Below are 14,029 nucleotides of genomic sequence, written 5' to 3'. Positions count from 1 at the left end.
AGAGGGGAGGAGGAGCCTCAGAACTCTCCTCTAGCTCTTATTCAGTGTACTTCCACAAGCTGCCGTTTACCACGGGACACTGACAGAGCTTTCTCTCTGCAGTCTGAGTCGATGGTCCTGGAGACAGCTGAAAATGTCAACAATGGCAACCCCTCTCCCCTGGAGGCCCTGCTGGCAGGCGCAGAGGGCTTCCCCCCCATGCTGGACATCCCGCCTGATGCAGATGACGAGACTATGGTTGAACTAGCCATTGCCCTGAGCCTGCAGCAGGACCAGCAAGGTAGAAGGCAATGCCAGGAACACAGTGGCCCATTGGCCTTGCACAGGAAAGAGGGTTTGGCAGTTACTGATATCCAGCTAACTTAACTCGTCCCCAGATTTGGGGAGAGGTTGATCTGGGTGAGAGCTGTTCAGAGATACAGGTGGAGAGTGAGAGGGATCACGGTGGGATTTTTAGTCTGGGAGCCAATCTCATAGTTTCTGTTAGTTTGGTCTTTTGGATTGTTTCCTCCCAAATCTGTTAGATTCCTCCAGCCTGTGTCCTGCCTGAGCTGAAGGAAGGCTTCCACCATCTCTGTAACTAAATTTGGTGGGTGGACAGCAGTGGCTGTTGAGTAACTTCCTCTAGGCCAAAGGGGGTCACACGCTGGTGAGTTTAGACTCCTGAGGGCAGCAGGTGGCCAAGCGGCGCTGTGGATGGGGTCTGGAGGGGATGCTGTGCTCACTCTCCACTTGTTTCCCAGGCAGCAGCAGCAGTGCCCTGGGCCTGCAGAGCCTGGGGCTGTCCGGCCAGGCACCCAGCTCTTCCTCTCTGGACGCAGGAACCCTCTCTGACACCACAGCATCAGGTAACTGTCCACAGCAAGGAGCGCGGCTCAGGGCCCCAGGACCCTCAGGCCTCGTTTCCAACGCTGTGAGAGTGTAATGGGCAGCTGCTTTGACAGGCCATCCTGGACTTCCTGCTTGTGCCTTTGCTTTAGAAATGCGGGTGTGGAAGGCATAGTGATGCAGCTTGGCAAAGGCATTCATGGCTCTGCTTCCCTACACTTTGCATGCTGCCTGGCTTCAGCTAATTCCCCAAGGAAAGGCCAAGAGAACAGCTTGCAGGTTGATCGGCTTTAGAGCTTAAATCACAGCTTTCAGGGTTCTTCACCAGAGTTCTAACATTTTAGACAGTTTCAAAAGGGAGACGAGAAATGGAGCTCAAACCTTTTAACTTTTTTCTCTTCATTTGCAAATAAAAGTGAAGCTACAAGAAGCTGAGTTACACTTCAGGTCAGCGTGGGATCTGAGCTTGGTGGATAGGGTTTTTATGGACAATTCAAATGCATAGGAAATCTTCAGACCTCATTTTGTGTGTACTTTCAATCACTTTTCCTAATCTGATAAGAAAAAAAATTTGTCCTGAGCGGAGAGTTGGACCAAATAGAGGAGGATGGGACATCTGAAGAATCTACTGGAAAATCGGCCCCTGAGTAATTTAAGGGTTGATTGAGAGTTTCCAGACTGATGTGTCCCTCTATTTGTTTCTTTTTTTTTTTTTTCTTTGTTTTTTTGTTTTGGGCGTTTTATCTTGGATAGATAAGAAAGGGAGAAACGGGCTGTCCCCTCTCGCCTGCTGTCATGGCTTGTTGCTTTTCTTAGGTCTCTTTAGTTGCTGTCATTTCAGGCTTGGGGGTCACTGTTGTGCTGTGCCAGTTATGTTCCTACTGTGCTCTGTGGCTGTCTTGGCTTTTCTCCCCCATGTGTCTCATCCAGCATTTTCCTCCTGTCTCAGCTCAGCCCTGATCCTGGATGCTGTGGCTGTCTCTGGGGAATTTCCTTGCTTCGTTATTAGCATCTGATGAGGACGATTAGGAAGTTTGAAATTTCCGAATGAGCTCCCCTCTGGACCACCTGATTAAAAAAACAGGGTTGATTTGAGAGCTCATGATAAGTGATTTCCTAGCATAAGCATAAATTGATGGCAAAACAAATCTCATGAAAATTCAGAATCTATGCTTTTGAATGGTAGTGGCTATTTTCCGATCTCAGCAGGTGTCAGTAACACCTAGACTATGGTGACCGTGAAGCATTTTAGCTAGAAAACTGAGTGTCCATGTCACAGATTCTTCTTGAATCTCTGCACTGCTTTACTTGCACTGTGATGTAACAGCGAAGGAAATGCCCAGTGAACTGGGTTTTTACTTCTGTCTAAGTACTGTTTGCAATGCACCATGTATAGTGTTTGTTCCTGTTAGTGATTAACCAGCAAAGCAGATCCTTCCCTTTTTTCTTTGACAACAGGATGTATAAACTGCATTGTGTCTTCTGCACTATGTAGTTTGATGCTTTTGCCCCGAAGAGGGGTTTTTACCTGTAACAGCTCTCGTTACTCTCTCAGCTCCAGCCTCAGACGACGAGGGCAGCACAGCAGCAACTGATGGTTCCACCCTTCGGACCTCCCCTGCTGACCACGGTGGTAGTGTGGGCTCGGAGAGCGGGGGAAGCGCAGTGGACTCGGTGGCTGGCGAGCACAGTGGTAATGTGGCTGGAGGTCCTGATATCCTTGGGCAGAGAGGGTGGGGACAAAATAGAAATCCCTGCCTGGGCCCTAGGATTGGTTTCAGCAAGGGGAAGTTTAATTATCTGTTAGTGGAAAAAAGAAATGGCATACATAATCCCAAATCATGATTAATTGAAAACAGTTATGGTATGACTTTGAAATCAGTCCTACGGTGGTTTTTGCTTCTTCTGTTGGGGAAGAGATTTTGGGCAGTCCCATTGTTAATGATCTGGTATATTAATATAGCAGGCCATCTGTACTGGCTGGTGGGGGTTGGGATTCTAGAATGAGGAAGCATGACAAGCCATTTTGGTTTGATCTCAAAAATCAGTCTCTGCTTAAAAATTGGATATGAAAATTTTTTGTGGAAGAGATATAGAGTAGCTGATAACTTTGAGATTCCCAAATCACTATATGTTTCTTCTGGAGTATGAGATGGAAATTTATCCACAGTTGAGATTAATTGTTCTTGTGGGTGGATCTTTTGTTCTTTGGGTACCCAGAGAGTCATTTGGTCATTTAGTCCTGTGGGGCCGAAATCGTGAATTCAATCCTTATTGACCTTCACACAGAAGAAAAAAATTTTCTAAAGCTACCAGTCAGGTAATTGCTGACTTCAGAATGCACTGGATTCCACTGTGCTTTGGGAGTTGATTTGCACTTTTTAAACCATTTCCCTCTAGTATCTGGCCGGAGCAGTGCTTATGGTGATGCCACAGCAGAGGGGCATCCGGCTGGACCAGGAAGTGTCAGTTCAAGCACTGGCGCCATCAGCACCACCACCGGACATCAGGAAGGAGATGGCTCCGAGGGAGAAGGAGAAGGGGAAGGGGAAGGAGATGTCCACGCTAGCAACAGGTCAGGAGCTGGCCACTTGCACTCAAGAGGCTTTCCTACGGGAGAATGTTTCAGGAGTAGGGTGATGGATCAGTTGCAGGAGGTGGAGTGGTTATAACAGTTTATTTCTTTTGAAATGTAAAGGTAATAGACTCGTGAAACAGTGTAAAAACCTTAAGAAGTGTTCTAGGTCTGTCTTCTGGTCCTAATTAGAATTTCATCAAATCAATCGCAGAGAGAATAGGAAGTGGTTCTTCGCGTAGGGCCCCCCTATATCCCTTAGTAAAGGGGTTGTCGTAAAAACACGTATCCTCCTTAGTCAAATCTTTCTTGTTTCATCATTAACCATACACATTTTGTAGCATTCTCTTTATAAGTGACACTATTCTGGGCTCAAAAGTGATAGTGATTAAGTAAATATTAGAAATAACTGCTTGTTCAGCATGTTTATTAGGTAATAGAGAGATCAAACAGCAAATACAAGTTTATGATTAGAAATACCAGTGGTGGGGCATTTGGCATATTGAAAGTAATCCGTAAAATCCTAATCCAGGCCCCTGAAGAAATTCTGGTGGTGTTTGGTACTGGATTGGTGGAGGAATGTATTCTTAATCAAGAGGTGACTAGAGAAATAGAAGAGGAGGAAGAAAAGAAACCTAAGAATATACTCATGATACAATGTTTGTTAAATTTGGTGAGGCCCATAGTTATTGCATTAGTGCAGAAATCAGTATTTTGAACTGAATGATTTCTATCAGAAAAAGAGGCAACTGAACAGTCAGGCATCGGAGACATTTTGGGAGAGCGTCAGTGAGTGTTTCCTCTGTTCCCTGTGTCCTTCCACTTAAACTCCTGCAGCATCCCTTTGGGGAAGATGACCTCTGGCTTAGTTAACTGATGATATTTTGATGGGATTTGTTTCTTAACTGCTTAACCTAAAAGGCATTTTCTACTTAATCTTTTATTTTTCCTCTTCATGTGATTTCTAGGTTAATTCCATGTGTTCAGATAATGTGATCTTTGTGATTTTTGGTTCTTTGAAGTTTATTTTTCAAAATCTTTTTAATCCAGTCTACCTTTGCTTTTTAATTAGAACAGTTAAGTTCGTTTATAACTAATGTTAATTACTGATATATTTGAATTTATTTTGTGCTTCTTATTTGTTCTGCTTGTTTCTGTGTTTCTTTTTCTTTGTAGCCCTCTTGTGGGTTGATTTGCTCTTTTCTCATTCCCCCCTGCCCCAACTTTGCAAGTTTGGAGGTCGTTCACTCTGTTTCCAGTCTTTTAGTAGTTATACTAATCACTTCAACATGCCTACTTAACCAAAACTAAAGTTAACTAAGAGCTATATCTTCTTCCTGAATGAGTACCTTAGGATACTTTGCTCTTTCTTATCAATTTAAGCAATTATATTTGTGTGTTTTCAGAAAAGTCTTTTTAAAGCTTTCAAGATATTATTGCTCTTTTATATGATTTACGTAGTCAGTGTCTGTTTAGATTTGCTCACATGTTTACCACTTTCTATGCCCATGTTTTCTTTGTGCATCTCAGACCTTCCATCTAGGATAATTTCCTTCTTGAAGTACGTCATTTAGATTTTCCTTTAGGGGAGGTCCCCTGGTTTCAAAATCTCAGGTTTTGTTAGTCTGGAAATGTCTTTATTTAGCTTACATTTTGTGGATGTATTTTTGATGGGTATACAATTTTGTGTTGATGGTTTTATCCTCCCAGAATTGAAAATGGTATCCATTGTTATTGCCAATGAGATGTCACCTGCTGTTACAATTATTGCTTCTTTGAAAACAATGTCTTTACTGCTGCTTTTAAGGTCTTTATCTTGTCACTGTTATTTGTAGTTTTACTAGGATAGGTTTAGGATGGATTTCTTTACATTTGTTCTGCTTGAATGTTTGGGTTAGTGTCTTTTATTAATTCTAGAAACTTCTCATTCATTAATCTCATTCAAATATCTCATTCATTAATCTCATTGGGCATTGCTTCTGCCTCATTTTCTGTTATTTCTCTTTCTGGGACTTCAGTAGATGTTAGACCATCATATTCTCTTCATGTATCTTAATATCTCTTTTCTTTCTTTTTTAAATTCCTGTGCTTAGTTATTTATAGTTTCCTAAGATTTATTTGAGTGACATCAGAAAACATCAAATACATAGTTATAGGTTTGGAAGATATATAACACTTCTACACTGAAAACTATAAAAGCTAATTGAGAGAAATGAAAGAAGGTCTAAATAAATGAAGGGATATACCACGTTATGGATTGAAAGACTCATTATTATAAAGAGAACAATTGTCTTAACGTTGATACAGGTTCAGTATAATCCCAGTCCCAAATCTTAGCTGGCTTTATATATGTGTCAAAACTGACAAGCTGATCCTAACATTTATTTGGAAGAGCAAGGGACTAAGATTAGCTAAGGCAATATAGAAGAAAAGCTACAAAATTAGAGGACCACACAACTATAGCTTATAAAGCTGTGCTCAGTAAGACAGTGGGATATTGGTGCAAGGATAGACAAAATAGATTAACGAAACAGACGGGTTCAGAAACAGATTCACACATACATAGTCACCTGATTTATGACACGGATGAGACTTCTGTACAGTGGAAGAAAGATGGTCTTTTCAATCAATGGCAATAGGTTGGTTGGAAATTAATATGGAATAAAATGAGTCTTGATCTGATCATACACAAAAATCAGTTGCTATGGATTTAAACACAAAAGGTAACACCGTACTGGTTTTAGAAGACAAAATATCTTCATAACTTAGGGTGGGCAAAGATTTCTTAAATAGGACACAAAAAGTGTTAACCAGAAGGAAAAAGATACATAGATTAGACTATATTTCAGCAGCTGATTCTTTTTTTCCTCTTTTTGTCTCAGCGTCAGGATTTGAGTCAGCTAATTTTTTTTACAGACTCCTGGATGGGGAAAAAGTGGTATGGGGGGAAGCGGTATATTTGTTTACTTTGAAACTCAGGGTGTAGCCTTCTGTGTTTTTTTATGAGATTCTCTTAGAAGACTCTCCTCACTTGGGGCAGATTCTAGGCGTCTTTTCCTAGTCCAGACGCCTAGCACCTTGATGTACAAGTTGCCTTTAGAGCATCATAGCCTCAAGTTTTCGGATGCCCTGAAATCAGTCTCAGGGCTCTGCTTACCCCTCTGGATTTCTGTCTTCACTCATTTCCTGGCCTAATAATTTCTTGATTGCTGGTGAGCTCATTATTGCTTTTATTTTGACCTTGTATTCTGTGATCTTTCTAAATTCACTTAAATTCTAATTACCATCCGTTTTGATAATTAGATTAATCCTAATTATGGATTTGGTAATTAGATTAATTCTTATCACAGATTCTGCATGAACAATCTTGTCTCCTGTAAATAATGACATTCAACTTTTTTCCCTTCAATCTTTACACTTTTTAACTGTTTTCTCTTGCCTTATTGTATTGGGTAGGAGAGAAGTAGTGATGGTGGAAATCCTTACCTCATTCCCAGACACAGGAGAAAAGGTTTCCTATTTTACCATGAAGTGTGATGTTAACTGGAAGGTTTCCTAGGATATTCTTTTTATTTATTTATTTATTTAAGTTTATATTTTGTGTGTGTGTGTGGTACGCAGGCCTCTCACTGTTGTGACCTCTCCCGTTGCGGAGCACAGGCTCCGGACGCGCAGGCTCAGCGGCCATGGCTCACGGGCCCAGCCGCTCCGCGGCATGTGGGATCTTCCCGGACTGGGGCACGAACCCGTGTCCCCTGCATCGGCAGGCGGACTCTCAACCACTGCGCCACCAGGGAAGCCCTTCTAGGATATTCTTTATCAAATTAAGTTTTGTTAGTAGTTTGCTGGGAGATATTTTATCTTGGGTTGGTTTTTGAAGCTTTCCAGTTGCTTTTGTGGTGCTTAGTTGATTATATGTTTTTCTCCTTTATTCTGTTTAAGGTTGTAAATTACAGTAATTGATATTTTCCATTATCAAACCAACCTTCTGGGGACACCTGATCGTGATGTCTTACCCTTTGCATCACTGGGTTTGATTTGCTGATATTTTATTTAGGCCTGTAATTTTTCTTCTTTGAAGTGTTTTTGTCAGTTACCGGTGTTCGTGTTACTCTGGCCTCAAAAAGTAAGTGAGGACATGTTTCGCATTTCTCTGTTCTCTACAAGAGTTTGTGTAAGATTGGTTTTATTTCATCTGAATTCTTGGAAAAATTTAGCTGTGAAGTCACCTGGGTCTCTAAGGGAAGACTTTCTTTAAGGGAAGACTTTCAACTATAGATTCATTCTTTAAATGACACAGAATTATTACTGTTCCTTCACGTGTTAATTTTGGTATGTTGTGCTTTTCAAGGAATTCATTCATTTTACTGGCATAAAGTTGTTCATAATATACCTTATCATCCTTTTAATGTCTGTAGGATTTGTAGTGATATACCTTTTTTCATTTCTAGTATGGGTAACAAATATTTTTCCCCAAAAAAGTCAGTCTTGCTAGAAGTTATCAATTTTATTTACAAAGAACCAACATTTGGCTTTGATCTTTCTCTGTTGTATGCCTACTTTCTGTTTCATTTCCACTCTTGATTATTTCCTTTCTCTTCTTACTAACTTTTTTGTTTTAGTATCTTAATTTTTGGCGGGGGGGGGGGATAATTTTCTGTTGTTTTTTTAGCGTTGTAAGATGGAAGGTTAAATCATTGATTTTAAACCTTTCTTTTTCAATACATATTTGAAGCTATATATTTCTCTCTAAAATTCCCTTTAACATTGCTTTGGCTGGAGCTCACGTATTTTTATACGTTGTATTTTCATTGCTGTTCAGTTCAAAATGTTTTCTAAATTCTTTTGTAATTTAGTCTTTGGCCCATGGGCTATTTAGAAATATGTTGCCAAATTTCCAAACATTTGGGGATTTTCTGATTATTTTTCTATTATTGATTGACAGTTTAATTTACTCTGGTTGGGGAACATACTATGTGATTTCGATCCTTTGAAATTTCTTGAGACTCATTATTTCGAAAATGTTTTTATATCTTTTTAGGATTTTCATTTGTTTTTAGCTGGAGGGTCAATTTAGGTAACCTAGCCATATTGCTAATGAAATTCTCTAAAGTTGTTTTAAGTTAACTGTATTTTTCAGGAATAAGTTAGTTAAAGAATTGTTAAGTAACTTATTGTTTTAAATAATAGAATAACTGAATTGGTTTTACTTTGTCACGAGGAGGGAATTGTAACTTTGGTACACTGTTTAATTTTTTTGTTAAGTGGCAAGAGTACTAGTGTCGTAAGAGTTTGAAAAGTCAGTAATCTGGCATGATCTTGGTCCAGATCCAGACTCTACTCATTATGTTGGCTCTTTCCTTTCTGTGTATGTTCACATGCACGTTCTCCAAATCTGAGGATTTTAATCCATCTCAGAACTTGTTATGTTTCATCCTAAAAGTATTAAGCTGCTGCTGTCATCTCACCTTTCGTCACTTGTACCTTATCTGTTCCGGAGCAATTTTATTCATTTGTGGTCCTCACACAGCTGGTATAATTATTTGAAGACGCATGCCTGGGCTTTTGTGTATTACTATATTCTGAAGGTGGTTTAGCTCATTCCTTCAAGTTCTTTTTAGAACAATTGTCATTTATCATTCAAGACTCTATTTTCATTCAGACTTTTATTATACTGAAAATATTGTGGATACCTGCTAGGATATGGAATGCATGAAAATCACACTTAAAAAATATGAAGGCATGTGGTTTCTTACACACGTGAAGTAAAATGAAGCAAAATGGTTTATTAATTTTGAGAGTGAATCCATTAATTGGTTTAGCAAATGCACTGTTAATCTGTGTAAGACTGTGTTAGGTGAGACTGCCAACCCACCTGTTGACAAGACCCTAATTCATGTTCGTATTGGTCCTCTTGAATCAGCATATTCGCTAGAGATCCAGAAACACACATTTGTTATACTACAGAAGCCCAGCTGTATATCTGCAGATGAAGAAGGCTAGGTAGTGGCCAACTGCATATGTGGGAGAACTCACGGTTCTAGTATTGATGCTGAGGTTGAGTTTTATACTAGGAAAAATGATGACTAAGCTGTGAGAGGGCAAAGCAGTGACTGGCCTTCCTAAGGACTTGGGAAGCAAGAAAAAAGGGCTAGGTCACTATACGATTGGATGATGTAAAATTTGTAGACGGGAGAATTCCAGAAAATAATGCCTGGAGGCAGAATAGGGCCATGTGTTGGGAAAAGCCATAGAGCTTACTATTGAAGGTTTGGTTTGAATAGTGAGAACAGCTAGGACCTGGTTGCTTGAGAAATATTTTAACTTTCCTGTAGTAAGTTTTCAGTACCATCAGTTGTATCTTGGAATAGTTTTGCTCCACTTTAACAGAGTGAGATTTTTCCTTCTATGTTGCTGGTACACCAAAGGCATGTCTTAACAGTTTTTTTTAATGCTAGGATTGTTCCTAAGAAATAGCTTCCTTATTTACGTCAGTGGCAGGAGGAAAGAACTATATTCAGCTGGTTAGTGTTTGTGTATTAGCTCATGTTTCATGTATTTTCCCTGGTCTTTTAGGCTGCACATGGTCCGTCTGATGCTGTTGGAGAGACTACTGCAAACTTTGCCCCAGTTGCGAAGTGTTGGAGGTGTCCGGGCCATTCCATACATGCAGGTATCCCTCAGTTCACTTGGGTCTGTCACATCAGAGTTGGACCATCCTTAAGCATGCCCACCGCTCTCCTTCTGAGGCTATGTAAGACTTGGTTTGGTATTAGCTCATAGAATAATGGATGTAATTTTGAATTGCAAGTTACAGCCCTTCATTTTATAGGTGAGAAGGCCGAGGATCAGAGAATGAGATTAAAAATTTTCTACAGCCATCCAGCTAGTTATTGACAGAGCCAGGAACAAAAGTCTGCTCCAGAGAGTCTTTTTTTTTTTTTTTTTTCCTTTCTTAGCGGTGCGCGGGCCTCTCACTGTTGTGGCCTCTCCTGTTGCGGAGCGCAGGCTCAGCGGCCATGGCTCACGGGCCCAGCCGCTCCGTGGCATGTGGGATCTTCCCGGCCCGGGGCACGAACCCATGTCCCCTGCATCGGCAGGCAGACTCTCAACCACTGCGCCACCAGGGAAGCCCTGCTCCAGAGATTCTTAGTGTCTAGTAACTCTTTTTTTTTTTTTTTTTTGCGGTACGCGGGCCTCTCATTGTCGTGGCCTCTCCTGTTGCGGAGCACAGGCTCCGGACACGCAGGCTCAGCGGCCACGGCTCATGGGCCCAGACCGTGGAATCTTCCCAGACCGGGGCACGAACCTGTGTCCCCTGCATTGGCAGGCGGACTCTCAACCACTGCGCCACCAGGGAAGCCCTAGTAACTCTTTATTAATATTAGTAGTAGAGTGTCTTCTGATAGCTGTTCTCCCACTAGCTGCCTTCGTCTTAGGCAAAATTGTTCTTTAATTAGAATACCACAGTGCCATATCTTAAGCCACTTTGGTTGGATATAATATAGTGTAGGCTAGTCAATTAGCTTTGCAGACTTTTTGCGAACATTTTCTGTGATGCCAAGGGTAGCATATGCCATAATTTGACTCTTCTGACTCTGGACACTTCAACTTTGGTTACCTTAGGTCTTAGAGAACCTTTTCATGGATTATTGTTATGATTGACAGGGCAGTCAGGAAGACTGGGATTTCTTCTGAAACACCTTGTGTTTAGAATTGTTGTTCTTTAGGGAATTGGCTTTCATGTTTTATCTCTCTGTTGACGTCCAGGTCATTCTGATGCTTACTACAGATCTGGATGGAGAAGATGAGAAAGACAAGGGGGCCCTGGACAACCTGCTCTCCCAGCTTATTGCTGAACTGGGCATGGATAAGAAGGTGAAATTTGAGAGTCATACTGTGTGAGAGGCAGGGATTGGCTGAGATCAGTTTTCAGTTTTTCATTCCTCTCTTAGAGGAACTTCACCTAGTTTCAAGGGGTGACCCTCCACTGAGGGCTCCAGTTGTGTTGATTCATCAGAAACGTTTTTAGTGCTTGCTTTGGCCCTGGCATACTTTTGGCTCTGGCTATAAATGAGGAACAAGACCAAGTCCCTGCCCTCATAGACCTTTTGTAGCTCCACAGGGTGAAAACAGTGAACTGGTTGTTTGTATCTTAACATGGCTTCCTAGGTGTATCAGACTCTAGATCATCCACATAGAGACCACAGGTACATTGGAGCTTGTTTTGTCTCTGAGTCCAAGTGAGGCAATCTTGTTGAGAGGACGCCTCAAGGTTAAAGTAAGTGTGGTCTTCTGGGCTCCGCCTCTGTCCCCAGGACGTCTCCAAGAAGAACGAACGCAGTGCCCTGAATGAGGTCCACCTGGTGGTGATGAGACTCCTGAGTGTCTTCATGTCCAGGACCAAATCCGGATCCAAGTCTTCCATATGCGAGGTATCTTGCTTTGGGCTAATGGGTGTGGGGAAAGGAAAGAGGATGGTCTGGTTGGCACTCGGACAGTGGGCAGAGGCCTCTGTTAGAGCCAGGCCATTGTCACTTGAGAGCAGTAACATTCTAAGCTGCCACCGCTCAGGGGCAGAGCATCTACCTTTCTCGGGGTCCCTTCCAAGCTCTGATCTTTTCCAACAATCCCTCCACTGGGGGCGGTTAAAGCGTTTGGAAGTTCCATTACTGAAAAGCAGGAGACTGTTCTGCAAGGCGCAGAGTGGCTAAGAGGATTCCCCTCCTGTATGTTGCTATAAGGTATGGTAATAGAGCAGAGAGAAAGCAGTGGTGTGTGGTGGAAAGGAGATTAACACAAAGCAGAGAAGGTAGAAATGGGGCTGAACTGCATCCAGTCTTAATGAGCTTCTGAGCTGTGTGGGTGGCTGGGGCTTGCCAGGCTCTCTTAATGGTTTTATTTACAGTAGCTTTTCTCCCGCTTTTCTGTTCATGTGATCACTCACCCCACCTCCTTTGGAAGCTGGTTCTATGGAAAGAGCCCCTACTAGGAGGGTGGGGCTGCCAAGAAGTGCCTATAGTGGAAAGTTTTCTCTCTTTTTAACATAAATGGGCTTCTTTTCTAGCTGCCCTAGGAGAAAGAGAAAACCTCTTCCCTGCAGGTGGCCTCCTTGGCCTCTGGCACACACGTGTAGGGAGATTAGATTTGGGAACTGGTGTTCCTTTGTTTTCTCTTACCATGCTGCTGTTCAGAAGAGTGGGGGAAATGTTTGAGTTAGTCAGGAAACGTTTTTATTTATTTATTTATTTTTGCGGTATGCGGGCCTCTCACTGTTACGGCCTCTCCGTTGCGGAGCACAGGCTCCGGACGCGCAGGCTCAGTGGCCATGGCTCACGGGCCCAGCCGCTCCGTGGCATGTGGGATCCTCCCGGACCGGGGCACGAACCCGTGTCCCCTGCATCGGCAGGCGGACTCTCAACCAATGTGCCACCAGGGAAGCCCCTAGTCGGGAAACTTTTAACTCAAGAGACTGACTCCCTCAGTTCCATGACAGCTTCTCCTAAGGCTGTTGTGAGTGCGTTTCCTACCCCCAACACTCAGCTGAATGCCACACTGTTGTACAGGCCGTTCTTAGCTTCTCCCTGGTTTTTCCCCAGTCATCTTCCCTCATCTCCAGTGCCACAGCAGCAGCCCTGCTGAGCTCTGGTGCTGTGGACTACTGCCTGCACGTGCTCAAGTCCCTGCTGGAGTACTGGAAGAGCCAGCAGAACGATGAGGAACCCGTGGCTACCAGCCAGCTGCTGAAACCACATACTACGTCATCCCCACCCGACATGAGCCCATTCTTCCTCCGCCAGTATGTGAAGGTGAGGTCCTTCCCCGGGCAGTGAACCACTCCTGTCCCTCATCTAGGGCACTGTCCTCTTCAGTCTCAGTGAGTAGCGCTGAAGGAGCCGAGGATGTCACATACTCCCCCTGCTGTTACAGGATGCCCCAGTTTAGAAGATGGGCTTTCTGGTCAGGTGAGTCTGGTGTCCCTCGGGAACAAGTGTTCCCACTTACCAGCCATGAAGCTTGGAGAAGTTCTGTCTAACCTTCGTAAGCCTCAGTTGGCACACCTGGAAAATGAGCACACATAGTATCTGCTTTATAGAGTTGTTGTGAGCATCGGATGAGGTGATGTTGGTAAAGCGCAGTGCCTAGCACATAGCAGTGCTCAATAAATGTAAATTATTATTACCATTTCTGTTCCATTGGAGTCCACGTAGTGGAGCAAGATGGCCTGGGGTAGCTGTGCTGCTTATTGCATACTCAGGACTGCTTCGAATAGTATGAGAGTGTAACAGGGCACAAATTGTGAATCTGGTCACGTCCTTCTCTTTGTATAACCTTCTAGTGGTTTTCCATAACTTTTCAGCCAAAAAGTTCTTTGCCGATCCAGCTATCTACTTAACTCTCTACTTTATCAACTGTAACACCCCTGCATGCAGCCCTGCTAATCTGTGTGTCTCTCCCAGCGTACATGCTGTCCCTTCAGAAATTTTTTCCTCTCCTTCTGCATCCCTTCCTTTCCCTGTCTAGTTAACTCCTAGCCCTTCTTCAAGACCCAGCTCAAGTATTGGATCTTTCCCCAGAACACTTTAATGCTGTCTGAGCGAGATGGCCTTTTCTTGGGTCCCAGAG

At 42.8% G+C, this 14,029-nt stretch overlaps 1 protein-coding gene across 1 annotated transcript in view; it reads left to right on the top strand.

Annotated features, from left to right (window-relative positions):
- Positions 1-14,029, top strand: part of UBR4 (ubiquitin protein ligase E3 component n-recognin 4) — a 127,476-nt gene that overhangs the window by 63,319 nt on the left and 50,128 nt on the right. Inside the window, 8 exon segments of the mRNA XM_032608200.1 lie at positions 103-280; positions 744-848; positions 2,384-2,521; positions 3,229-3,403; positions 9,980-10,076; positions 11,174-11,281; positions 11,722-11,838; positions 13,003-13,212. Of these exon segments, the coding sequence (XP_032464091.1) occupies positions 103-280; positions 744-848; positions 2,384-2,521; positions 3,229-3,403; positions 9,980-10,076; positions 11,174-11,281; positions 11,722-11,838; positions 13,003-13,212 (1,128 nt within the window).

Source organism: Phocoena sinus, chromosome 1 (assembly GCF_008692025.1).
Source record: "Phocoena sinus isolate mPhoSin1 chromosome 1, mPhoSin1.pri, whole genome shotgun sequence".
Lineage (NCBI taxonomy): Eukaryota > Metazoa > Chordata > Mammalia > Artiodactyla > Phocoenidae > Phocoena > Phocoena sinus.
This window is presented reverse-complemented; position numbering and strand designations above follow the sequence as displayed.